The sequence below is a fragment of the Eumetopias jubatus genome, unplaced genomic scaffold (genome assembly GCF_037043125.1).
Source record: "Eumetopias jubatus isolate StellerSeaLion01/CBP00866 unplaced genomic scaffold, mEumJub1_p1.0 scaffold_10, whole genome shotgun sequence".
Classification (NCBI taxonomy): Eukaryota; Metazoa; Chordata; class Mammalia; order Carnivora; family Otariidae; genus Eumetopias; species Eumetopias jubatus.
In genome coordinates this window covers 119,499,834-119,523,530 of record NW_028274816.1, presented here as the reverse complement: position 1 = coordinate 119,523,530, position 23,697 = coordinate 119,499,834, and the positions used below count along the sequence as shown (strand labels likewise).

The 23,697-nt window shown below is 45.0% G+C and overlaps 2 protein-coding genes across 2 annotated transcripts; one reads left to right on the top strand and one right to left on the bottom strand.

Annotated features, from left to right (window-relative positions):
- Positions 1 to 9,485: 9,485 nt before the first annotated feature.
- Positions 9,486 to 11,420, bottom strand: LOC114214019 (C-C motif chemokine 3). The gene is made up of 3 exons (XM_028109444.2): positions 11,241 to 11,420; positions 10,400 to 10,514; positions 9,486 to 10,012 (listed from the first exon to the last, which is right to left on the bottom strand). Exons 1-3 carry the CDS (start codon positions 11,314 to 11,316, stop codon positions 9,922 to 9,924), a joined length of 282 nt encoding a protein of 93 aa, XP_027965245.1. The 5' UTR covers positions 11,317 to 11,420; the 3' UTR covers positions 9,486 to 9,921.
- Positions 11,421 to 21,200: 9,780 nt separating this feature from the next.
- Positions 21,201 to 23,050, top strand: LOC114214020 (C-C motif chemokine 4). Its single transcript, XM_028109445.2, has 3 exons — positions 21,201 to 21,460; positions 21,970 to 22,084; positions 22,661 to 23,050. The coding sequence occupies exons 1-3, from the start codon at positions 21,385 to 21,387 to the stop codon at positions 22,746 to 22,748; spliced, it is 279 nt and encodes a 92-aa protein (XP_027965246.1). The 5' UTR covers positions 21,201 to 21,384; the 3' UTR covers positions 22,749 to 23,050.
- Positions 23,051 to 23,697: the final 647 nt, after the last annotated feature.

Here is a 23,697-nt window from a genome sequence, read left to right as displayed (position 1 = left end):
TTGAGACCCCTTCACTGGGCTTCAAGAGGAGGACCTTACCTCCTCTTGAGGTAATGACCTTACCTCCACAAAGGTGGAGCCCACTAGGCTGGCCTCTCTCCTTCCTCTCTCTCTTTTTCTCTTTCACTGTCTCCTGAGAGTTAGTAACTAATATTGTTCATCAGGGAACTTTGCAGACAGAGGACCTGAGAGAGAGACAGAGAGTAAGACAGAGAGAGAGACATTGAGAGAGAGAGAGAGAGAGGAGGGAAGGGGTTGGGGAGAAAAAGGAGGCAGATGTGTTCCCACCACATGGACTGGGTTTCCCACTGGATTCCTAGAAATAAGATAGCTGGCTTGAAGAGTATGTACGTTTAAAATTTTGATGGGAACTGTGTTATTGCTCTTTACAAACCCAGCTATCAAAATTCCACTTTTTGATACTAAAAAATAGTTTTAAACAAAAGGAAATATGCCTTATCAAAAATTTAATAAACATTTTCGTTTCTCCTAAGTATGTTGAATTTCTCCCTCTTGAATTTTACAACAAAGACCCTGGCTAAGTCTGCCATTCTTGTACTTAAAACATGACCTAGGCCAGAAGTCAGCAAGTTTTTCTATACAGGGTCAGATAGTAAATGTTTTTGGCTTTGTAGACATATAGTCTCAGTTGTAACTATCAACTCAGCCACAGTGGTAGGAAAGCAGCGGACACTATGTAATAGAATAAAACTTTATTTACAGAGACTGCATCATAATGGATTTACTCTGAGAACTATAGCTTGCTAACCCTGATCTCAGTAATTGGTCTGATAAATAACTTGGCATTCATGGTAGAAGTCTTGTTGCAAATATTGGCTGATTATTTTTTCCCTCTCTAATGTTAGCCATGGCTTCCGTGGAGCACAGATTCTAGGAAACTAATATCCAGGTAACATGTCTATTGCTATATGCACCTTATTAAGAAACGAGTGGTAAATCCTTATTGACAAAGTCACCTTATTGACAAAGACCTTATTGGTCTTCCGTCTGCATGTAAATCACTTGAGGGTTTGGCAAAAGTCTGGGTCTCCAGATCCAGACCCAAGAAATTCTATTGCCAGCATTTTAAACAATCATCCCTGATGGTTCTGGGATGCTCTGAGACACATAGGCATAGGCTTGCATCTTCGTTATATTATTTATTAGCTGCCTGATCATGGGCAAGTTGTTTTACCTCTTTGAGCCAACATTTCCTCTTCTGTCAAATGGAAACCTTGGTGAAGTTGTTAGGCTTAAAAGGACAATGCATAATTTTTAGGAAAGTTTGATTCACAAGAAAAATAAACGCATGAATATATATGAAGAATGAATATACCTCGTGCATATACATTATTATATGCTAGGTACATAATATTTTATCATCATTGTTTTCTAAACTAATGTTTTGTTTTTTTAACTCTCGGGAATGTGTAGATACAGGTATTACTGTCATTTCCTTTCTGCTGACTTCTCTTCAGGTTTTCTTACTCTTTGCCCGCCCCCATCATTTTTCCAACTGGAGATCCTGACTTCATCACAAAACAAAACCCTTAGAAGCACCCAAAAGATGGGTTTGCTTTTGAGAAATTCCATTATTTCATGCCTCTGAACACAGAAGTGGTAAATAGCATTCTACACATATTTGTTGGTTGATGGTTTTGAAATAATTTCCCCTAGAAAATGCTAAACATAAGCCCTCACCTACACACTTGAGTATGTGTCAACCACTGTGTGATTGGAGGGGCGCTGGGGCATGGTGAAGAGAGTGTTGTAGGATCTCTCCCTGCAGGCAGTCAAGAATGCATGGAAATACATTACAAATAGGAGTCTAAGTAAGTTTAAATTTACATCCAAAAGAGGCCCAGAGTGTAGTTGCTTGACAACGGGCACATAGCACAGGTAGCTTCAGGAGTTGAAGGAACATTCCCTGGGCTCAGGTCCCTGCTCCCCCATCTGCCCACAGATAGAATTGGTTTCTTCCTTCTGCCCAATGAGAAAGTCAGAAGGAAGAAGATGGAGATAGCATTGTTCAATAGTAAGAATCTTCTAGCTCTTAGTTTTTTCTGAGCTTTTATCTTGTTCTTTTGTTTTGGGCATGTTCCTCTGTCTCCTTACTTTGCTTGACTCCATGTTTCTACATTTTGGATGAAACAGCTACCTCTCTCAGTTTTGAGGGAAAACCTTAGAGTTCAACTTCATCCCAGCTCTCCCTATCTCTTGAACCGTGGTGATTGTCCAAGCAGCCTGTTTTATTTTTGATAGCTCCCGGTTGTTGAGGGTGTGCCAAGACCTGTCAGTGTCCCGAGGGAGAAGATCTCAGTCAGCCCCTAGGTTCAGGCTGGCGGGAAGCCAGGGCCAGGAAACAGGCATTCCGCGGAGAGAGGGGGTGCGTGTCAGCCACTGTTTGTGCAGTGCCCTGGGGTGGTAGGCTGCTCTCCCTGATTACTAGTCTCTGATCTTACAGAGACTGGACCTGTAACTGGAGACTGGACCCAGAAATGCACCACAAAAACAGGGGCACCAGACATGTGAAAAAGCTCCCCTCCTGGAGGTACTGCTGCTGTGGAGCGAGGTAGAGGGAGAGCACAAAAATGGTCCTCCATCTGGGAGAGAATCCCGAGAGGCCCTGCAATCTGGGCGCTTCATCAGGTTTCCCAGTTCGCTCAGTGCTTTGGGTCTCCGGGACTCGAGCCCCATTGGTTTTCAAAGCCAAGTGTTTGGGGCTTGTCTCTCAGGTGCAGTTCTTAACGGAGGGTGGGGAGTGGGGAGTGGGGCGTGCGTGATATGGGTTAGGGTCCCTTGGCTCCTCAGGGAGAAGCTCCTCACTGAGCATTGCAGTGTGGGGGTGAGAGGGGGATGCAGGGAGTTATTGTGAGGCTGCCCCTCAGTCTCTCCAACCCACTTCCATGGGGCTCTTTTCTCACTTGCTCATGTGAAGTGGCTGCTCAGCTAGTTTTCTGGTCTTTTTCAGAAGAAATTGTCCCCCATCTAGCTGTAGACTCCATGTATCTGTGGGAGGAGGGGAGTTCAGGATTTTCCTATGGCGCCATCTTGGATGGACCACTTCCTCTATCTCATGTTCTTGCTCTAGACTTAAGTTTGGTCTCTATTTCCCCTCTGCAGGAAATGCAGCTAATGGAACAGTCTCGTGCTTGTTCCAGTTCTATTGGGGGAAAAGAAGAGATTTTTCCAGCAAGAGACCATCTCTGTAAATCACCTATAAGGTGGCACTGGGATGAGTTTGTTACTCAGTTGATCACTGGGAAGCAAGTGAAGCTGGATTCTGCCCCCTGTTGAAAACCTACTCAGTGTCCCCCTTCCCAAAATAAGACAAGTCCCCATCCTACCCTCCAGGTACATAGACCAGAATGCTAAAACTCCTTTGGAAAGAATAGCTGCCTTAACAGGTAGTGCAGGGCATTTTGAAAACCCCTTGGGAAGCTCTCTATTTCATTTGGGTACCCATAGGACTTTGGCGTTGTGGTCTGACCCCACAGAGAGCAGGAGAACAACAGGAAATGGTAGCAGGAGATTCATGAAAGGCAGCCTGGGAACAGAGAGCCATGGTGAGGAGGATATTCGGGGCCCAAAGATTGTGGGCCAGAATGAGACTCACCATTGCCAGCCTTCTTCTGGGGTCCCCTATTCTTTTTCAGGTAGGTTCTGGACCTTGGGGAGATGGAAACTTAGGGTGATGAGAGAGGAAGTTTTTAAGCACAGTGGCACCTTGTTGACTTGTAAATACAAGAGGGGTCTTGGGTAACCACAAGGCACAGGGTATCTGCAAGAATGGTTCAAGTGCTCAATTGACTAGGGCTGTTTATGGGGAAGTGGTTTCCACAGTGAGAGAAGGTGAGATGTTGGTGTCATCCTGGGACCACACGTAGCTGGGTCCTTCTCATTAGAGCTCTGTAGTCACAGTTTCCCCTAGCAGAGCAGAAACTTCTGTGTGATTCCATAGCTGTTCTCACTAATAGACATAACATGCAATGATGCCATGAGTCCTGACCAGCACACCCAGTTTAAGTCGCACCCAAGTGGACAGAGCTGTATTAGCAAAGCCTGGGCTTCAGGAGTGATTGAACATGCAGGCAACCTTTCAGACACCGCTCATTCTAGAGAGATTCATCAAGGGCTCAAAACGTACAAGGCAGACAGCCTAAAGATGTGTTGGATATGGGCACTAATGCACCTAAGGAATCTTAAAGTGACCTTTGACTTTGACCTTGATAATCCATGACTAGGAATCTATTTCCTATGTAGATGAATTCAAATATGGAAAAAATATTTATACATTAGAACATTTGGTCTCCAGCGTATTGATAGCAATTTAAACTTGGACCCATTTAAATAACATATAGTATGAAAATAATGAAAAAAGTTATGGTATCTTCACTCGATTTGCTGTTAGGAAAGCTTTACAAATAATGCAATGTCATGGGAAATGCTTATGTTATGATAAGTTAAAAAAAACAAAATGCAAATTGCTTTATCTTAATCAGGACCCACTCAGTGTGTTGGAATGTGGTCAATTTCACATATTTTTTTTTTCACAAATGCTATTCCCAGAAAGGAAGAGGAATAGAAGTAAGTATGAGGTGTCCCCTGTCATCTACCCCTTTGTTCGTCCAGTATTAAAGGACTCTCCTCTTCTCTTCACTACGGGCAAGGTCAGTAATGTTGGCTCATTATTCTGGGAGTTTGTTCATTTTCTCGTTCCCAGTCTTCTGCTTCAGGGTCAGCGGTGCTCGTGGTAGGACTAGTTCTACCCCTCTTAGTATGTCCTGGGGTGGATATGCAGCCTTAGTTTTGGGTGGTTGTTTTGGCACATGAAGAGCTTCATGTCTCTTTAGCCTCAGATTTGAGGAATAGTCATTTATAAGGCAACAGGAAGTATACAAGTCAGCATGTTCTTAAAAATAAAGTAATTCAGGAAGATGGAAGACTAACAGTTTCTAACTCAGAGAGAGAGTTAGTGCCTTTCTGATAGTAGGAAAAGGAGTTAGTGCCTTTCGGATAGTAGGAAAAAAGTCCGCTGCAAAAGGACATATTATAGTGAACGTGTTTTTGCTGACCAACATTGCTCCTGATACCAGAAACCCACATTTCCCTTGGGAAGCCTCTCTTCCCCATAATTCTCAGGCTTTAAGATTATGTGACATTCATCCACTTCACAGATCCAGGTATGTGCCTTGATTGGCTTAAGCAAATCCATGGAACGCATCTCCATAGCCACAGTGATTGGTTAGAAATTGGGTTTCTGACTTAAGGGTCAGTCAAATCCAAAAGAACCTAGAGATTTTCTTCAATGGGGACACAGGCTCTCTGCACTGCAGACAATGAGCAAGGATTCATGTGACTCTGGAAGGTACCAGCAGCCATCCCAGGACTCTGACATGGACGGAGGTCAGGGAAGAAAACAGGATGTGGGGTCTACCATGGGCTCCTTGCCTGGAGCCAGCACCCTTCAGTCTTGGGGCCACAAGGCTCATTTATTTAGGCCTCTTTGAGTTAGGTTGGTTTGTTTGCTTTCTCCCCCTCCAAACTACCAGCATCCTGAGAAATGCAGAGACCTGTGTCTGGGCAGAGATAGAGGGTCTGTGAACAGTAACAGCCCCCGACTGAAGCATGGGATCGTCTGACCTGAAGAAGTAGGAGGAAATTTGCCAACGACCTCATTAAATAGAAGTGATATTTAAACATCAGAATTACCTGGAGCCTTGTGAAAACAGATGGCTGCGCTCCACCCCCTAAAGGGAGGAGAAGGGGGTGCTTAGGATTTGCATTTTTAATATGTTCCCAGGTGATATTCATGCTGTTGTCTCAGCACACCGCATTTGAGAACCACCCTTAGGTGGTATTGCTGCTGGTTGAACTGAGCCCTATTGTCTCTTGGTGCTAAAGGCCCTGTGCCAAGTACTAAGTCTGCAACATTGAGGAATTTGGTAGGGAAGAGTCTAAATATTGGAATATAATAGCTACTTCTTGCATTCATCAGTGAGATCCTCTAGGAGAGTTTAGCCTTACCTGAAATCGGAAACTTGGAAACAGCCTTACCTGAAATCGGAAAAGGAAACAATTCATCTTTGCTAAGAAAGCGTTTTCCAACCTGCCAACTGAGAGCCAGACCTCTGGAGTCTCTAAGGGCTGTAAATGCAGAATTTTCTACTTGAAGCTAAAGTTAGTGGAAGCAGAGGCAGGGAGGTGAGAAAATGCACAGGAGAGGAAGCTGGGGTCTAACTGCACTCCTCACCCCCCACTCCCCACCTTCTGCTATGAAATGTTTATCTCTCTTACTTAACGAGGACAGTCAGCTCTGTGTGAGGGTGCAGGGAGGACGTGGCTTGGGGCGAGGATCAGTTATTCATCACTTCCCCACATTGCCCCACCTCTGCGGGGGCGATGTGGAGGCAGAGGTCTGTCATCAGCCAGCTGGGAGGTAGAGGTGGAGGGGTGGCTGCAGGACCGAGGCCTGTGCTGTGGAGCTCACATTCTCACCCCCCCAGTTAACGTGCAAAATATACGACTGGACCAGCTCTCTGCTCTCTGCTTTTAGATAACTCATGGAATTGCTCAGAAGCAGAGAGATCAGAAACCTCCTATCGTGAGAAGGGTGTTGCATTGCCAAAGAAACCGTAAGACCATCCAGAAATGACCGCTGATTGCTCAACACCTAAGGCAAAGCTCGGGCTCTTAGTTCACACGGACAGGAGTAGGCAGCCCCCAGAGAAGGGCTCCTCCCCCGTGCATATCTCAGACGAGTCCAGGGAGGACATTCGCCAGGGAGGTCGACCAGAGAGCCTGACCAAGGATCTCAGCCACGTCTCGGACTCTGTAGTGCCCCATAAGCTGGCTAGCAATGCTATTTCCATGCTCTCTTTTCCAGCGCAGGGGTCCTCGTTCTATTTATGCTGTTGACAATGCTTGTGTTTAGGGAAAGCTGAACCTGGTTAAGCTTCTCCTTTGGCTTTGGGTCGCTGGACCTTGAGAAATCATTCAGTGTAAATAAGCAGATTTTCGTTGTCTCAAGATGCTGGACACCAATAGAGAAGAAATGGTGACAATTTCACTGCTTCTTTGGGGACAAGGGCTGTTCCTCTCATTCTCCTTTTTTTTTTTTGTTAAAGATTTTTTATTTTATTATTTATTTGACAGAGAGAGAGAGACAGCGAGAGAGGGAACACAAGCAGGGGGGAAGTGGGAGAGGGAGAAGCCGGCTTCCCGCCGAGCAGGGAGCCCGATTCAGGGCTCGATCCCAGGACCCTGGGATCATGACTTGAGCCAAAGGCAGATGCTTAATGACTGAACCACACAGGCGCCCCTCATTCTTCTGATAGTACCTACACACTTATCATGGGTGTGAGTGGTAATGGTGTTAGGGGAATGGGGCTCCTCATAGTGGAAGGGGATTGTAAAATGTTGCCTGAGAGGAGCTGTGTGTGTGTGTGTGTGTGTGTGTGTGTGTGCGCGTGTGTGTGAGATATGAAAGTCTTGGGCAAATGACTTGTTTGTCTCATTGCCCTCCCTATATAAAAGCCACGATGGCATCAAGATTGTTATGACTGGCCATGATGAGCTCTATCTTCTGTGTCAACTCAGAATCACCAGAGAGTTATTCCAATGGATGAAGTATCACCAATCAAAGGATAGGGTCAAATAAGAAAGGCGAGGTAAGCAATGTGTCCTCGTTGAAAAACAAAAGAGAACTACAGGAAATAAATAGAAGTATCCATTACTAAAAAATAATAATCTTCATTTCCTCTAAGAAACCACAGTTAGCTACTTGACATGTATCTTGCCAAATATTTGCCCTCATAAATATATATGTATATATGGCTTTAAACAATAAAACAAAAGTAACATTATTCTATATATACAGTTCTGTAGCATGCATGTCGAGTAGATATGCTTATATTAGATGTAAGCACATACACCTTTTGCACATGATAGGATGCATAATTTCCATAGATATGTTATTCTTTTTACTGATTGCAGAATTTTCCACTGATGGGGATCTCAATCCTCTACTGACTTAATCCTTTGCTGATGGTTGTTTCTATTAGTTTGCTGTTTACAAGCCGTGCTGCAAAGAATGTCCTTGTGCCTACATATTCCTGTCCTTTAGTAGTGTTGCTACAAAATGCATTCCTAGACATGAAATCAGGGCCGGTGCTATCTAGGTCAAATACTATGTACCTTTTAATGTTTGCTTCATAGTAGCATTTTAATTGTACTCTAAAGAGTTTTATCACTACAATTCTAAACCGATTTTGGATACAAAAATTAGATTATTTTACACTAAACGAAATAATCATGGATCACAAAAATGAATACATGTTTGGTTTTGCATGAGTCTTTTGAATTTCTCTTCTGCAGAAAGGGCTCTGGCTCAGTGTACATTTCTTATAGTTAAAACTATGACTTAGCAACCCATTTATTAAGTAGCTCAGCTTTCACTGTTAACCTAAAAACAGGCTGATAGTATAAACCTACATGCTCCACACGTGAGCTGGTTGTCTTTTCCTCCTCTAACATTAGTCATTTACTTTGTGGAGCACGGATTCTACAGAAATATGGTACAATATCCCTGTTACTCTATGCAGAAAAACACTGAATTTGGAGGGGAGTGGAGAATTGTAGTATTTCCATGGTTCTCAGCTGTTAACGTGCATGGGGAACACCTGATGAGGTTGGTAGAGGTATCAATTCCCAGGTCCACACCTGAAGATTCTGATATGAGTGTCTTTTTTTTAATGATTTTATTTATTTGAGAGACAGTGAGCAAGAGGGAGCAGGGGCAGGGGCAGAGGGAGAGGAAGCAGACTCCCCAATGAGTGGGGAGCCTAACATGGGGCTCGATCCCAGGACCCTGAGATCGTGACCTGAGCCGAAGGCAGATGCTTAACCGACTGAGCCACCCAGGTGCCCCTCTGATGTGAATGTCTTAAACAATCCTGGCTTGTGATTTGGGGACAGCTGGATGGTGTTTTGGGACATAACTTTGCTAGTGTTTATGAGTGAGTCTGTAGTTATATCAAAGTCTAGTTTTGCAACTCAGCCGTACCATGTACTTGCTGTGTGCTCTTGGCCAAGTTGCTTAACCTCTCTGAGCCCGGTTAAAGTTTACTCTTGTATCACATGAGGATATTAATAGTATTTAAACTGTACCGTTTCATTGTGAGGATCAAAGGACCCTGCTTAAAAAGCACTCAACCTGGAGTAGGTCTCGAGTACCTTAGTGATTGTTATTAAGAAATCATGATTTATGGTAAATATGCACTATGAATACTCTTCTTAAATATCCATTGGCATAGTGAATTTTCCTACAGCATGTATATTATGATTTGATTTATGAAACATTCATAATTTCAGTGATCCAGAAATCCGAATTTCCCTCCATTTCACATCTGCCTATTTTTTGCCCATTAGTCCTTTCGGCCAGCGATTCTGACTTTCTGGACAAACAAAACCAAACTCAAAGCCAGTTCCCTTTTGAAAAGACCATCTTTATTATTTCTCGGGGCTGGACACGGCACTGTACAGAAACATCCGATACACATATGTCAGTCTGGTAGCTCGGGTGCCACTTCTGCTTAGAATAAACTAAGACTAAATAAACTAGGTCACGCAATCGTCATCAATCACAGTGCAAGTGAAGGGAGAAGGGGAGGGTGGTGAGGAAGGTATCTTGGGGTCTCTCGGAGCGAACGGTCCCAGAACATGACATTGAAAATAAATAAGAAAAATTAAATAGCATAAATAAGTTGGAATTTAAGTTAGAGTCCCAGAGTGTGGCTGTTTGGCAACAACCCGCACGCAGGAGAGGTAGCTGTGGAGGTTGCAGAGGTGTTTCCAAGGCTGGGACCTCTGCTCCCCAGGCAGCCCACTGAGGTCACTGGGTTCTCAAAGCCTCCAGGCCACTCAGGCGTTCAGCTCCAGGTCGGTCACGTACTCCTGGACCCAGGCCTCACTGGGGTTGGCACAGGCCTGGCGGCCTTTTCTGGTCTGGAAGCTGCCGAGAGGGGTGGAAAAATTATATACTGAGGGATCCAGCAAGAGAATTCTGGACCCATGCACCCCACTCTCTGTCCTGGGCAGCTGAGGGCATGAGCACGTTCTCAGGGACCCTCTGCCCATCTCAGTCTAGAGAACGGCTCTCACTGGCTCAGGCCCCCCTCTCCCGCCCCGCCCGAGGGGATCCTGCTGCCACCTCCTTTCTCCCTCCCTTCCCTCTGCGCTGGGCCAATCCTTCCTGACTTTGCAAGCCCCCAGCCAGGTCAGGTTAGACCTCAGAGACGGAGGGCTGTGCCGTTCCAGGATGGTGCCCCTGGCCACTCTATGCCCCCGCTCCAGACCCTCCCTGTCTCCCCCAGAGGTGGGCAAGAAGACTGGCACTTACATCACACCAGGCTTGGAGCACTGGCTGCTGGTCTCAAAGTAGTCGACTATGAACTTGCGTGTAATCTGCTTGGAGACATAGGAGAAGCAGCAGGCTGTTGGGGTGTCAGCACCAACTGTGGAGGAAGAGCGAGAATGAGCCCGAGTCACAGTTCAGAAGGAAAAGTGAGATCTGAGATTGGATCCCTGGGAGGGTGAGGAAGCCTCGGAGGAAAACAGCTTTGCTCCGGGTGCGGGCTGGGGGACAGGGTCACTGGAAGGCCCTGGGCGTCTTTGCCTAGAAATATGCCTGTCTCTGTTCTGGCTTTTGTCTGTGTCCTTCTTTCTCCTTGACTCTTTGTGGTGGGCTGTCTTTCTTGATATGATCCAAACATCCAAGCAGACTGCTCTTACCTCTCTCTGGAAAATTTGCGTGGTTCAAGAAGTCATACCCCAGCAAAAGAGAAACCTTGGACATCTCTCTGACGACATCCAAGGCACAGAGTGCTGGGGGGACCTCGGGTGAGTGAGGGGGAGAATGACCCCATCGGGAAGTCACCAGGCTTGGATCCTGCCTCTTGCAAACTCATTTGCTTAGGGTCTCTATTTTGCCATCTGTAAAATGGAACTCCAACTCCCCTACCTCCCCCTGGCTCTCAGATCTGGGGACAGGGATAGCGAAGACTCCTTTATAAAGACCAAAGTAGGAGTCTTGAAGAGAAAAGCCATGATGTTTTCGAGCCCTTTGAGAAGCACCCCATTTTCTCTTGGGGGCTCCCAAGGCCACAAGACAGAAATAGGTGTGGTCCACAGACTGCAGAGGACAGGGAGTGGGGACAGCTGTGGCGACAAGAGAGACTCACATGGTGCAGAGAAGACCTGACTGCAGAGGGCCATGGCGCAGAGGAGGACGGCGAGGGCAGCCCCGGGGACCTTCATGATGCTGAGCAGTGCACGGCGTGTGGGCTCGTTTGTCTGCAGAGGTGGGCCTGGGCTCTCACTGCTGCCTGCGTCCTTCTGGAGGGCGAACAGATCTCCCCTGCTCTTTATAGGCAGCCCGGGTGGAAAGGGAAATGGAAAGGGGGTGTGGAGGGAAATTTTTAAGCACAGTGGTGTCATCACGCTGAGTGTTGCACAACTCGGGGTCCTAGGGGACCACAAAGGGTTCAGGATATCCAAGAATAGCTTCTCTGAGCTCTAAGTTTCAGCCCGAAACTCATGACTTGTTCTGGTTTCTTGTGAGGAAATGGTTTCCCCCGTGAGCAGGAGGAGAGGGGTATGTGTTGACACAAGTCTATTCTTAGCCAGGCTCTTCCCATAAGAACTGATGTATACATGAACTTGCCAGCCCTGTCCTTCCCACAGAGCTGCGACTTCTGTGCTTCCTGAGCTGTTCCAGCCATGCGGACAGGGTAGATGGCGTGATGCAGAGGGTGCCGCACACCTGCCTTGGACGCGAGGAACTGAACTGGGGAATTCTCGCTGGGGGACTTGGAAGCATGAGATCACAGTTCCATTGCTCTTCCTGTCGTCAGACAGTCACCGGGTGACTAGAGGCTCTGGGTTAACACTAGATGAGGATCCGAAAGATACATTCGATGTGGGTCTTAATATGTCAGGAGCCTAAAAATATTTATATTTTTTCTAGGAAGAAGTTCTAAAGAAACTTTTCTAGGAAGAAGTTCTAAAGAAACTTTTCTAGGAAGACGTTCAAAAGAAACAAACCCAAACACGGAGGCATCTTTAAATATAAAGATATCTGACTCAGCATCATTTACGATTCTAAAATAAGAAAACCTAAATTCTCCTCTGTTAGGGAAGGATAAAGGAAATGCTAGATTGTTCACTTCATTCGTTAGACTGAATGAAGTGAAATAGCATAAATATATCATAACATCAGAAATAAAAAGCACTGGGAATAAATGTCCCAAAGCATCAATAGTAGCTGCATTTGTGTCTATGGTCTTTGGGTGATTAATTTTTTTGTTTTCCCCTTTTTCTCAATTTTTTTTCTTAAGTGAGAATGTATTACCTTCCTGGTCAGCCTACCAATTTATGAACACATTTGTTTTAAAACATTTACAACATCACCATTTGGAAAGTAGTTGTTATCAATTGTCTAGTTTGAAAGAAATTTTTGATATGCTAAAATTTCTGTCCAATGGCCTTTGTTAACATGAAGCTTTGATTTCCATTTCTCTGAACTCTTTTAAGGAACCTGTGTGATATTTACATAAATAGTGACAAATTCAAAGCCGTTTTCTTGTTCTTTTCAATTCATAATTTCAGTGGTGTGAAAGGGTCTCCTTTTAGCCAAATTTACATATTTCTTCTCTTCTATCTTTTATTATTTTATTATCACATAACTAATAAACCTAATCACACTTGGCCTTTGTCCTCCAGATGCTCTCAGTCTGATAGGGGCAGGTAGAGTATATAAACAGGTAACCACAGAACTTAGCAGAAAGTCCCCAAGGTTCCTAGGAGAAAAATTAATGGAGGCTCACGGCACCAGGAGGAGGCAGAAATGACCTGCCTCAGGAGGATCTGGGGAAGGCTTCACGGAAGGGATGGAACTTTTCTTGGGTCTTGAAAGGTACACGGGATTCGAACACATATAAATGGCGGGGGGCGGGGGTTGGCAGTAGAGGTCCCAGCTGGTGCAGTCACGGGTGTGGACTTGCCAGTTCAGAGGGAGGAGCGAGTAATTCAATGTAGCTGCACTGTGGTGGAGCAAACAGGGATGAGGAAGCTAAACTGGGGCCAAACCAGAAGGGGCTAGAACAATGGTGGAAATAAGACTTGAGCAAAGTGAGGTCACACCTTAGGAATTCTGTCCTTCCTATGTCTGTAGGGTTCCTGCCTAAAACGCATGGGCTCTCAGCATGCCTGGGTGGCTCAGTGGCTTAAGCGTCTGCCTTCAGCTCAGGTCATGATCCCAGGGTCCTGGGATGGAGCCCCCCTCATCAGGATCCCTGTTCAGAGGGGAGCCTGCTTCACCCTCTGCCTGCAGCTCCCCCTGCTTGTGCTCTCTCTCTGACAAACAAATACATAAACTCTTGGCGAAACAAACAAACAAAACAACCACATGGGCTCTCTTTACATCTCTCTTTACATGAGATCACAGTTCCATTGTTCTTCCTGTCGTCAGACAGTCACCGGGTGACTAGAGGCTCTGGGTTAACACTAGATGAGGATCTGAAAGATACATTCGATGTGGGTGTTAATATGTCAGGAACCTAAAATTATTTATACCCTGTAGCCTAGAAAATGCATTTCTAGGAAGGATTGCTAATCACAGGATTGCTAATGCTGGTCCTGAGAGAGGCAAAGGCGAGATCAAGGACAATGGCAGGTTACGCTGAGGCTTCAGCATCTAAGTGTCTTGCCTTGTTACTGTTAACTCCAAAAAAGGAGTCTATCACTTGTTTCAGTGGAAACTCTAGATCACATAGAGTGCCTCCTCTGCCCGCCCCCTCTTCCCCAGCCTGCAGCTGACACCCTGAACTGCACTCTCTCATTCACTTCTTGGGGAACCCCCTTCAAACTTGTGATTCAGTTTTTGAGAGTTGGATGCTATGAGTTGGGAGGGCCAGAAGAAGGAACTGGAAACTGCTGAGTCAACCCCTTTCCTGATATTGGACCTTCCTATCCATCTCTATAATTACAGTACCGGCCACATTGCGTTGTAATTAGTTACTTATGCAATTTTCTCTCCAAAAATTTAGACCATGTCCTGATAATTTTAAATCAAATTCATATCATGTGTTATTGGTTAATTTAAACCAAACTCTAGCACATGATGATTGTAACATGATGAATTGTCTGATGTCGTATCTATTCCTTATATTTTTGTTCTTTTTATTAAAGGTGCTTTACTGAATATAAAATTTTATCTTAGTGCTTATATATTTGTAAGTCTTTCCATGTCAACCCCCAAATCAGAAAATAGCCCTTTGTCATATGTGCTTTTACTGGATCGGAAAATAACATACTTGTATACAAAGTATGTGCTTAATGTGTGTATGTTGAATGAATAACATAAGGGGGCCTTCAGATGGTTGAGTTGGTTGAGTGGGTCTTAGAAATTTCCTAGGTGGTAAATTGATGTTCCCAGGAAAAGTGACTTTCCCGGGATCACACAGATGGCGTTGGTCGTTTTATGTTTCACTGTCTGTTATTTGGCAGGTTATCTCCAATGATAACCCCAATGCCTGACACATAGTTGAACTTAATAAATACTTGGTGAAGGAATGAATGAATAAATCACTGACTTGACTAACAGTGTGTGTTATGCCCAAAGTCTCACTATGGAGTTGACATACTAACAGGAAGGAAAGAATCAGAAAGATGCTGGTGTCGAGGTCTTGATCTTTGGTGGAGCACCCAAAACCTCTTGGATGGTGATGACAGAAAGTAGCTAACAGACTGCATGGTGGATCTTTCAGTTTGGAGGGGCTTAATTTGTGTCCTCGCTTCCTGGCTCATTCCAGCCTCTTTGAGGTCCCACCCCAGCGCAATAGAGCATCCTAGTGATGAGTGCAGGGAATTTTGGCTGAACAATTCATGTTCTGCAACATCACTGCCTTGTCCTGCGCTGCTCACCTCCTCACTGCTTCCCATGCCCTAGGCCTGCTGCATTGGTTTCCTCCCAGTTTCTGGCTCTGTGGCTCTGCTTCCCGGGGCATCATCGGTCCTAGCTCACTCCCTTCAGCAGCAGGGGCTCCATGGACAGGCTCGCTGGTAATGACAACCTGTTTGACCCAAGACCCTTTTTTCAGGCATGGTCCCATCTTTCAGGTAGGCAGAAACTGTATCCCGGAGGCCCCTTTCTAGCATCCTAGAGAGACAATGTCTCACTGATGCAGCCCCTTCTTCCTACAGCCAGGCCCTTTGCGATCTTGGATTCTTCTTGTCATTCTCCTCTGGACATATTAAATGTGTAATACATTAGGGAATACCTTTGGTATTGGATTAGATCCATCCCTTTGCCCCTGCTCCCCCTTCTATGTTCTCCGCTCAGTAAAAAGCATCCCCACCTATGAAGCTTCCAAGCCAGAAATCTGGGAATCACCCTTGACTTCTCCCTCCCCCTCATCTGCATCTATTGTATATTTGAAATGAAGTATATCTACTTCTCACCGTTCCCACTGCCACGGTCTTAGGTCAGGCCCTCATCATTTCTTGCCAGGACGGCTGTAGAAGAGTGTCCTGTCAACTGTTTTTCCTTCCAGTTTTGCTCTCTTCAATCTGTCGCATCGCATGGCAACCGAAGTGATTTTGCTAAAGCTCAAATCAGTCTCTCTCTCTCTCTCTTTCTCTCTCTGTTTAAAATATTTCAAATACCCTGCATGGTTTCCAGCATGAAATGGAAGCTTCCCCTCTGTGACCTGACTCCCGGCTCCCTCCTTGGTCTGTTTCTTGCCACTTTCAGACTTCCTGGAAACTTAGACTCAGCCCTCTGAACGACATGTAATTCCTTGAAAGTGCAGGCGTCTCCTCTGCTTTCTATGAATGAGGTGTCAGCTCATCCTTCCTGGAGATCACAGGGCAGAGTGAATTCCTATAAGCACAGGTACGTCCCATGATACCTGTGGAGATTTAGGACCAATAAGGAAAGCCACTCTTTAATTAATTCCCTTCATTTTCTAAGGAAAAGGGAAACCCATGGATTCTACTCTTCAAAGACATGCAGAATGCTGGGTGCCTGGGTGGCTCAGTTGGTTAAGCGCCTGCCTTCGGCTCAGGTCATGATCCTGGAGTCCTGGGATCGAGTCCTGCATCAGGCTCCCTGCTCAGTGGGGAGTCTGCTTCTCCCTCTCCCGCTTCCCCCTCTTGTGCTCTCTCTCTCTCAAATAAATAAATAAAATCTTAAAAAAAAAAAAGACATGCAGAATGCAAAACTGAAAGACATTTTACATCATAATAACAGAACTTTGGTTTTTAAGCTTTTTTTAACATAAATTTGTAGTAAGCACATTTCCCTTTTCTGATTTACTTGTGCTCTGGAGCCAGACCTCCTTGATGTCATTTCCAAATCTAACATGTAATAGCTGTGTGTTCTTCTGTAGGTTACTTACCTCTCTGTGCTTCAGTTTCCTTGTGTGTGAAAGGGGATAATAGTATCTGCCTCAGAACACCCCCAGGAGGATAAAATACATTAGCATCTATGAAAGGCTTTGGATATTACTGGCTCCTGTAAGAGCTATGTTAGTGTTAGTTACTATTGTCATTATTACTGAAATATTCCAGTTAATCTATTTCGTGTATTAAAAAAAGCACAGGTCTCTTGTTCTTTGCCTGATTAATCCCAGCCCTATACTCTTCACCTGGCTAATCATTCTTCAGATCTCAGCTAAATTTATAATAGAGAAAAGTTAGAACAACTCAAATGGGCTGACCTCAGCAACAGAATGGTTAATGATAAAATTTTTAACAAAATTTTGGTATATCCATGCAATGAAATACCATGCATGCTAATTTCGAGTAACTTCTATGTTTTGAATGACATGAAAGAATATAAAGTAACAAAAATAAGATATACTAGTTCAAGAAAGAAGAGTAAGTGACAATAGTAAAATACAAAACCACGTACAGAAACCTGGGTCATTTTTATTTTCTTATTTATGCTTTCCTATGTTTTCTAATTTTTGTAGAGTGGTGATGTCTATTTTCTATGAAAAAAAAAAAAACAAACCCAGAACTCAGGCATTACCTTTTTTGACATTTCACCACCACCTTCCAAAGCAGGTATCCCCAATGCCTGAAACAGTGCCCAGAATATAGTAGACACTCAATAAAGTTTTATTGAATTATTTTTCTTCTCTTGTTGGATATTCTCTGTGACCAAACAGGAAAGAGCTTGAAACAGGTATAAAAGCACTAAAAAGCACTGTTGGAAGGCAGAAAGATGCTTCCTAAAGAATACTGAAAGTTTTCCAAACACTGGTGAGGCTTTAACCTTCTCTCAGGAATTTAACATCCCTAAAGTCACTGACCTCCACCCTTGACCGCAAAGAGCAGGCTGTGGTGGGTGATGAAGACCCATTTCCTCTTTAAGAAGAGTGAGGCTGCTGGCTTGAGGAGTGGAGTGATTGTCTCTGATGAACTGCTTCACTCACATCCCTGTCCTACAGACTCCATCCTGAACCCCGACACTTTGGATAATGATGTACTTTTTCTTCAATCTATAATCCAGTTTCTGCTCCCATTTCCCCCAAGTGACTTGGCTATCACATTGGCAAGACCAAAGGATTTATCTGTATTGGTTTCTTATCTTGGCGAAGTGACCATCCACCTAGCTTACTTGGGCTTTCCAATCTCAATATTTGCTCACAAGGACTTCTCTACTTTTGGGCATTCCACATCCTAGAGGCTAGTGCTCTTGGCCCTGACACCCAGTGGTCTCCCCAATGCCCATGCATCTCAGTACTCTCCTTCTAGGGGCTCACAGAATGTCAGGATTGATGACGTCTGTTTCCTGCCCCTCCGCAGCTTTGTACTCTCTTTGGAAAGTCTGGTACCTTCTGAGACTTCCTACATGCGCAATCTCAGAGGGTCACACCTGTAAAGGAAGTTTGGTTATCTCTGACCCAGGAGTTGGAAGATTTTGGTTATTGACCCACATCCTGTGTGACCTTGATTAAGTCTTTGAACTTCTCTGAGTTTGTATTCCTAATCTGTATAATGGCAAAACAGATCAGGATCAAATAAAACCATGGATGAGGAGATGCTGGGGGAAATCAAAAGTATCAGGACCTTTGCAAGGTCCTATTACTGCTGTGGCTAGTGGTCCCGCTTGCAGCCCTGGGAAGTGGGAGCACAAAATGAGAAAAGAGATGTGAAAGCGCCCAAAATGGAATTATGAGCACAGTGCTAGTCAAGGGTATAAAAGGGGAAACCTCTATGTTACCACGAGTGAGGGGAAGTGAAGGGCTTCCCTGCTCAGGAGTGAGGAGGTGACCACAGAGACCTGTGGGACCATGGTTGACTCTTGCTGCCCCTTCTCACAACCCTGAGCTGGAAAGAGTTGAGTCTAGAATAGTATCCTTGATGATAAAACTACTGGGTATGTGGGTGGAGGGCAGAAGAAAGAAGAGAATTACCCCATCGAGGGTGGGGAATCACATTTTGGATAGAGTTTTTCAAAATGATCAGTTTATTCTTACTTCATTTAGCTAAATGGAGTTCACACCCTGAGTCCATGTTACCCGTCACCTCCCCTCCCATTAAAACTGGTAGTTGGGCTGCCTCTGCACACTATTAAGCAAGTGTTTATTAGATACCTACTGTGTACACAGAGATAAGCATAATATGGTTTCTGCATCAAGGAGCTCCTTTTTTAGTGAAAGAGACAACCAAATATGTTATAGGTGATATGATGGAGGGAGCTCTGTGGGGGGGCTGTAGGAGCATAGAGGGAGATACAGAATTCAGTTGGAAGAGAGGTTGGGGAAGGTTTTTAAAGATGAACGATTTTTTTTTGTTGTGTCTTCAAAAGGAATTTGTTCTCATTCTCTATCGACTATTACTTAGAAATAGCCTCAGTGTATAAATCTCAGAGGCCACTGACTCAGCTTAACATATTGATATAAGCCTTTATACTTTTGGTGTGGAATTTCACTGGTGTGAACACAGCATTTTTGCTGGGACCTTCACAAACAAAACATTTTACCTCCATGAGCCAAAGATCAAATCAAGGCTAGGAAGCCAAAGTCAACAGTCAAACTTATTGTGTGGCTCAATGCAGACTAATTATCCATTCTTATCTATCATCATTGTCCCATTGTTCCAGAGCACATTCATAATCTCTCCACAGCTTGAAGATCAGCACACCCCACTCATTTAGACAGAGGACTCCATGTCAAGTGTTCCTTATTAGTGAACAGTGGAGTTTAGACTTGACTGGGGACCATTCATTGACAGCTAAGAGATGGACTTCTCCACCCTTTGGGCTCTCTGACATTTTGTTTCTACCTCTAATGTGACACTTATCTTATTCCATCTCATGGCATTGTTATTTCTGTTACCATCAATACCATCACTAGACTAAGAACTCTTTGAGTGCAAATTTGGGGCTTCATTCAGCTCTGTCTGCCCTGACAAACAGCAGATGATTACTCAATTGAGTTGAATGGAAATGCCATGAATAACAAAGTCCGTAGATTTGGGGGAATGTAAGACATATCCTCCTTCCCTTAAAGCAAGGCGCTTGATGCATGAACATGAAACTTCCTCAACCAGGAGAGACCATGAGAGATACTAGCATATGTGATACAAGGGATTGCAGAAATTTAGAGCTGGAGATAGAGGTCCATGTAAAGATTGGAACATTTGAAGCAAGACTTGCACAAAAAAAAAAAAAAAAGGACAAAGAGAGGATGGAGGAGAGAAGTAGAGTTTGTGCGTATGTAGGTGGTGGTGGTTGGGGAGTGACGAGGTAGGATAACATTGAACTTTATTTAGTAGCCCCCAAAGTACTCCAAAATGCTGCCCTGATTCCTCCTAGCCCACATTTCTATAGCACCCAGGGGGCCTGGCTCTCCCCTTTCCCCTCTTCATTCTTCTTTCTCGGGGCAGAGGCAGGTAACCATGTGAGGCTGGGGGTGAGCAGATGGGTCAGCGTGGGTGAGCTGACAGTGGCTAGAGATCTTGATCCAACCACTCTAACTGCCCCACGTGTCCCACTCTATGCACTACTGTATTCCTGGTCTTTGTAAACTTCAGGTGGTCACCCACAGGTCAACAGCAGCTTCCCAACCAGGCAGAGCTTTCCATGAATGCAAGGAATTCCCTACGGATGGCTGGGCAACTACCATGTGCTCAGATTACACATTTTATCCATAACGTGGATAAGCTCATTGCTAGGTATATCCCATCCCATTTTTACACTAGAGGAACATTCTTTATTTGGGTCTTCCAAACTTGATTCTTCCTGAGCTTTTTCTCCTTTTCTATTATGAGTCAAGTAAACATACTGAAATCTTTATTTCTTTTCTGTTCCCTTCTTGTTTGAGAACAGACTGACCCAAACTCCTTTCCTGATTTCAGCCCTAATAAGATGGGTCTTTGTGTGTGTTATTGGCCCTAGTGGCCAACATTTTCTCTCTTTGTGGTCACATTCTCTATTTGTACTGGAGGCAATGGGGTGGGAAAAAAAACAGATTTTAGCATCAGATGAATCTCAGTTCAAATCTTGGCACTGCCACCTAACAGCCGTGTGGCCTGGAGATAGTGAATCTTGCTGTGTGATCCTCATGGCCCCAGGGGAAGAATCCCAGTCCTGCTCAGGGGTATGGTAAGGTTCAATGCCATGTGTATGTGGCAGCTTGCCCAGTGCCTGGCCCCTCGTAAATCTCCAAGAGGTAGAAGTTGTAAATGTTCCTGAGCTGCCCTGCTGGGTCCTCTGCACATTCAATGCTGGACTCTCTCTTTACGTCCAAGAAAATGTACGGGGCACCAAGGTCACTCAGTTCAGCAGAAGGAGTCCCAGAAATGGGACATGGAGTCCTGGCCACCCCTTCCTGCTTAAGGCCAGGCAGCCCTGGAAAGACTGATGCGAAGCCTCCAGCTTCTGGAGGCGCCAACCACCGAGAGCAGCACAGTCCTCATCTACAAGCCTCTCTGGCAGGTGTGAATGTTTCATCCTTCCTCTTGGGTTTGCAACTCTCTCCACAGTCTTGATCACTGCCTTTGGTGTACCACTTCCCTCTATGGTGCGGCCCACTTCTCCACTGCCCCCCTCCTCTGTGATGACATGGCCCTGAGGAAGAGAAGCTGTGAAGGGCTTCTCACTGTCAGCTAGCTTTAGTTTCCGTATTGGCACCATGACATCATCTCTACCCTGGAAATTCCATTTGCCCTCCTGTGCCTCCAACTCTGTCCGAGGCCTCAGGGTTCCTATAAAGAGGGGTTCCCAAATCAGTTTCAGCACAGAACACAGTCGGGTTCTGAAGCTTCTGGGCTCTGCAGTCTCAGCTCCAGGAAAGCCTCTCCACTGCCAAGACCATGAAGCTGTGTGTGACTGTCCTTCCTCTCCTTGCGCTCATGGCTGCCTTCTGCTCCCCGGCGCTCTCAGCACCAAGTAAGTCCGCTCTTCCAGCCGCTAACTTCTAGAGTCATGGTGTAGGCAGTGCTGACTTTTCTAGTTGGGGCTGATCTAACAGTGAATCTAGGGATTGGACAGAAGGGAGACAGGAAGATTTCCAAGTAGCCTGCTCTTAAATGTAGAATCTAGTAGACATTCAGTAATGACTAGTCAAGTTCCTGTTTTCTTAAGAAATGGCAACCAGTAGACTCATTTAAGCCAGTTCCTGACTCTTTCTGTGCCTTGGTTTCCCCATCTGTAAAATGGAGGGAGTTAGACACATGCCCTGAGACTCAGTCCAGCTCCAATCTTCTAGAATTCTTTCATGGCTTTCTCTTATGGTCTTCTATTCAGAATAATACTCCTACTTAGGGTGAGTGGGATTGGATACAAGGGACCATATTTTGGGATCTGGTCGTCCTACAGAAATGGTCACTGAATATCTATGATTAGAAGCCAAAATTAACAGGTTGTAGAGCTTCTCTCACCCCTGCCTTTCTTTCCAGTGGGCTCAGACCCTCCCACCGCCTGCTGCTTTTCTTACACCCTGAGGCAGCTCCCTCGCAACTTTGTGACCGATTACTTCGAGACCAGCAGCCTCTGCTCCCAGCCAGCCGTGGTGTGAGTATCAAGCCTGGGGCTGCTCTATGAGGCAAGGGTGAGGGCAGGATTAGAAAAGGGGCCCTCTGGGGGAAGATGGAACCAAGCAGTAGGGAGGCAAGTCTCAGGGCTGAAGCCCTTCCAGAAGTCAGTGAGGACCAAGTCATGAAGTCACCTGGAGTCCAGAGGGGGCTGGGTAGGATCCAAGGGAGAGGAAGGGGGTTTCTGGGAGAGGAAGTTAGCCAGAAGCCAGGAAACCAGGGAAAGTAAAAAGGATGACAGGAGATGTGGGCTGATTTCCTAAACCATGCTTAGAAACACACACAGAAATGTCATTGCTAGGGGCAATAGAGAATGAGTAGGGTGATGTACCCATATTGATTGCAAAACTCATTTGTTCCTAATCTGGGCAACACAGGAGGTGGAGCTAAATCCAGAGTAGATGTTATAAGGAGTCCTGTTCTAGCACCAGCCCAGGAAGGGTTTCCCCATCTATTAGAGCTGTCCAACGTGAACCATGGTCAAGCAGAGGAAGATACATAGCTTCCACAGGCAAGGTTCCATGGGATTCTAATCTGTCCATTCCTTGTCCCACAGATTCCAAACCAAAAGGGGCAGACAAGTGTGTGCTAACCCCAGTGAGCCCTGGGTCCAGGAATACATGAATGATCTGGAACTGAACTGAGCTGCTCCAGCTCCAGGTGCAGGAGGTCTCCAGGGAACGTCACCTGAGCCCGACGCTTCTCACGAGACGCACCTTCTCCACACTCGTGACTCTTCTTTGTAGCCCATTCCTTCTCTTAATTTAATCTTATTTTGTGCTGTGTTATTGTATTTGGAGTTATTTCTATTATTTGTTTTGTCAAAGCACACTTGTCCCCCATGGGGATAGTCGACCATCACTGTTTCTCTGCTACTGTAGATGTATGGATGATGCAACTGATTCCATATGTTTTCAAAATAAAACTTCTTAAAAGTTGTAGACAATAGACAATTTCTTTGCATTTTAATTTGATTGGGGTTGAAGGGGATTGCCTTGTATTATGACTGGGACAAACTACCGTTTCCAAACACAATAAGAACGAGCAATTATGGAGTGCTTACTATGGGCTAATATGTCTAAAGACATGATCTCACTTAACATTTTCAATGGGATTTTAACACCCTTCTAAAGTCCCTACTGGTTATCTCCAATTTTACAGAGGAGGAAACAGAGGCAGAGATGTGACATGCCTTGCTAAGGCTTGTAGGTCTGCTGGGGGAGCATCATGAAAGGATGGCCCTATCATCACTATCTGATGGCCCCTCTCTGGGGCCAACAGACAATTCTGTCCCTTGTCCTGCACTTAGCCACCCCCATTATCCCAGAGCCTGACTAGGCTTGGCTTTTGCTTTTCATCTGCCTACATCTGGGCTGTCCAATATATTAATCACTAGCCACAAGTGGCTATTTAAATTTTTATTAAATTTAATGAAAATTAAATAAAATTTACAATTCATTTCCTCAGTTGCACTAGTCACAGTTCAAGTGCTCATTAGCTACATGTGTTTCATGACCGCCATGTTGGACAGTGCAGATATAAAGCATTTCCATCATCGTGGAAAGTTCCATTGGATGGCACTGTCCTAAAGGC

Coding starts and splice junctions, on each gene's coding strand:
- LOC114214019 (XM_028109444.2), bottom strand. CDS start 11,316: ATGAAGGTCCCCGGGGCTGCCCTCGCCGTCCTCCTCTGCGCCATGGCC. Junction 10,515..11,240: donor TCAGGTCTTCTCTGCACCAT/GTGAGTCTCTCT, acceptor CTTCCTCCACAG/TTGGTGCTGACACCCCAACA. Junction 10,013..10,399: donor TGCTCCAAGCCTGGTGTGAT/GTAAGTGCCAGT, acceptor CCCTCTCGGCAG/CTTCCAGACCAGAAAAGGCC.
- LOC114214020 (XM_028109445.2), top strand. CDS start 21,385: ATGAAGCTGTGTGTGACTGTCCTTCCTCTCCTTGCGCTCATGGCTGCC. Junction 21,461..21,969: donor CCCGGCGCTCTCAGCACCAA/GTAAGTCCGCTC, acceptor CTTTCTTTCCAG/TGGGCTCAGACCCTCCCACC. Junction 22,085..22,660: donor TGCTCCCAGCCAGCCGTGGT/GTGAGTATCAAG, acceptor CTTGTCCCACAG/ATTCCAAACCAAAAGGGGCA.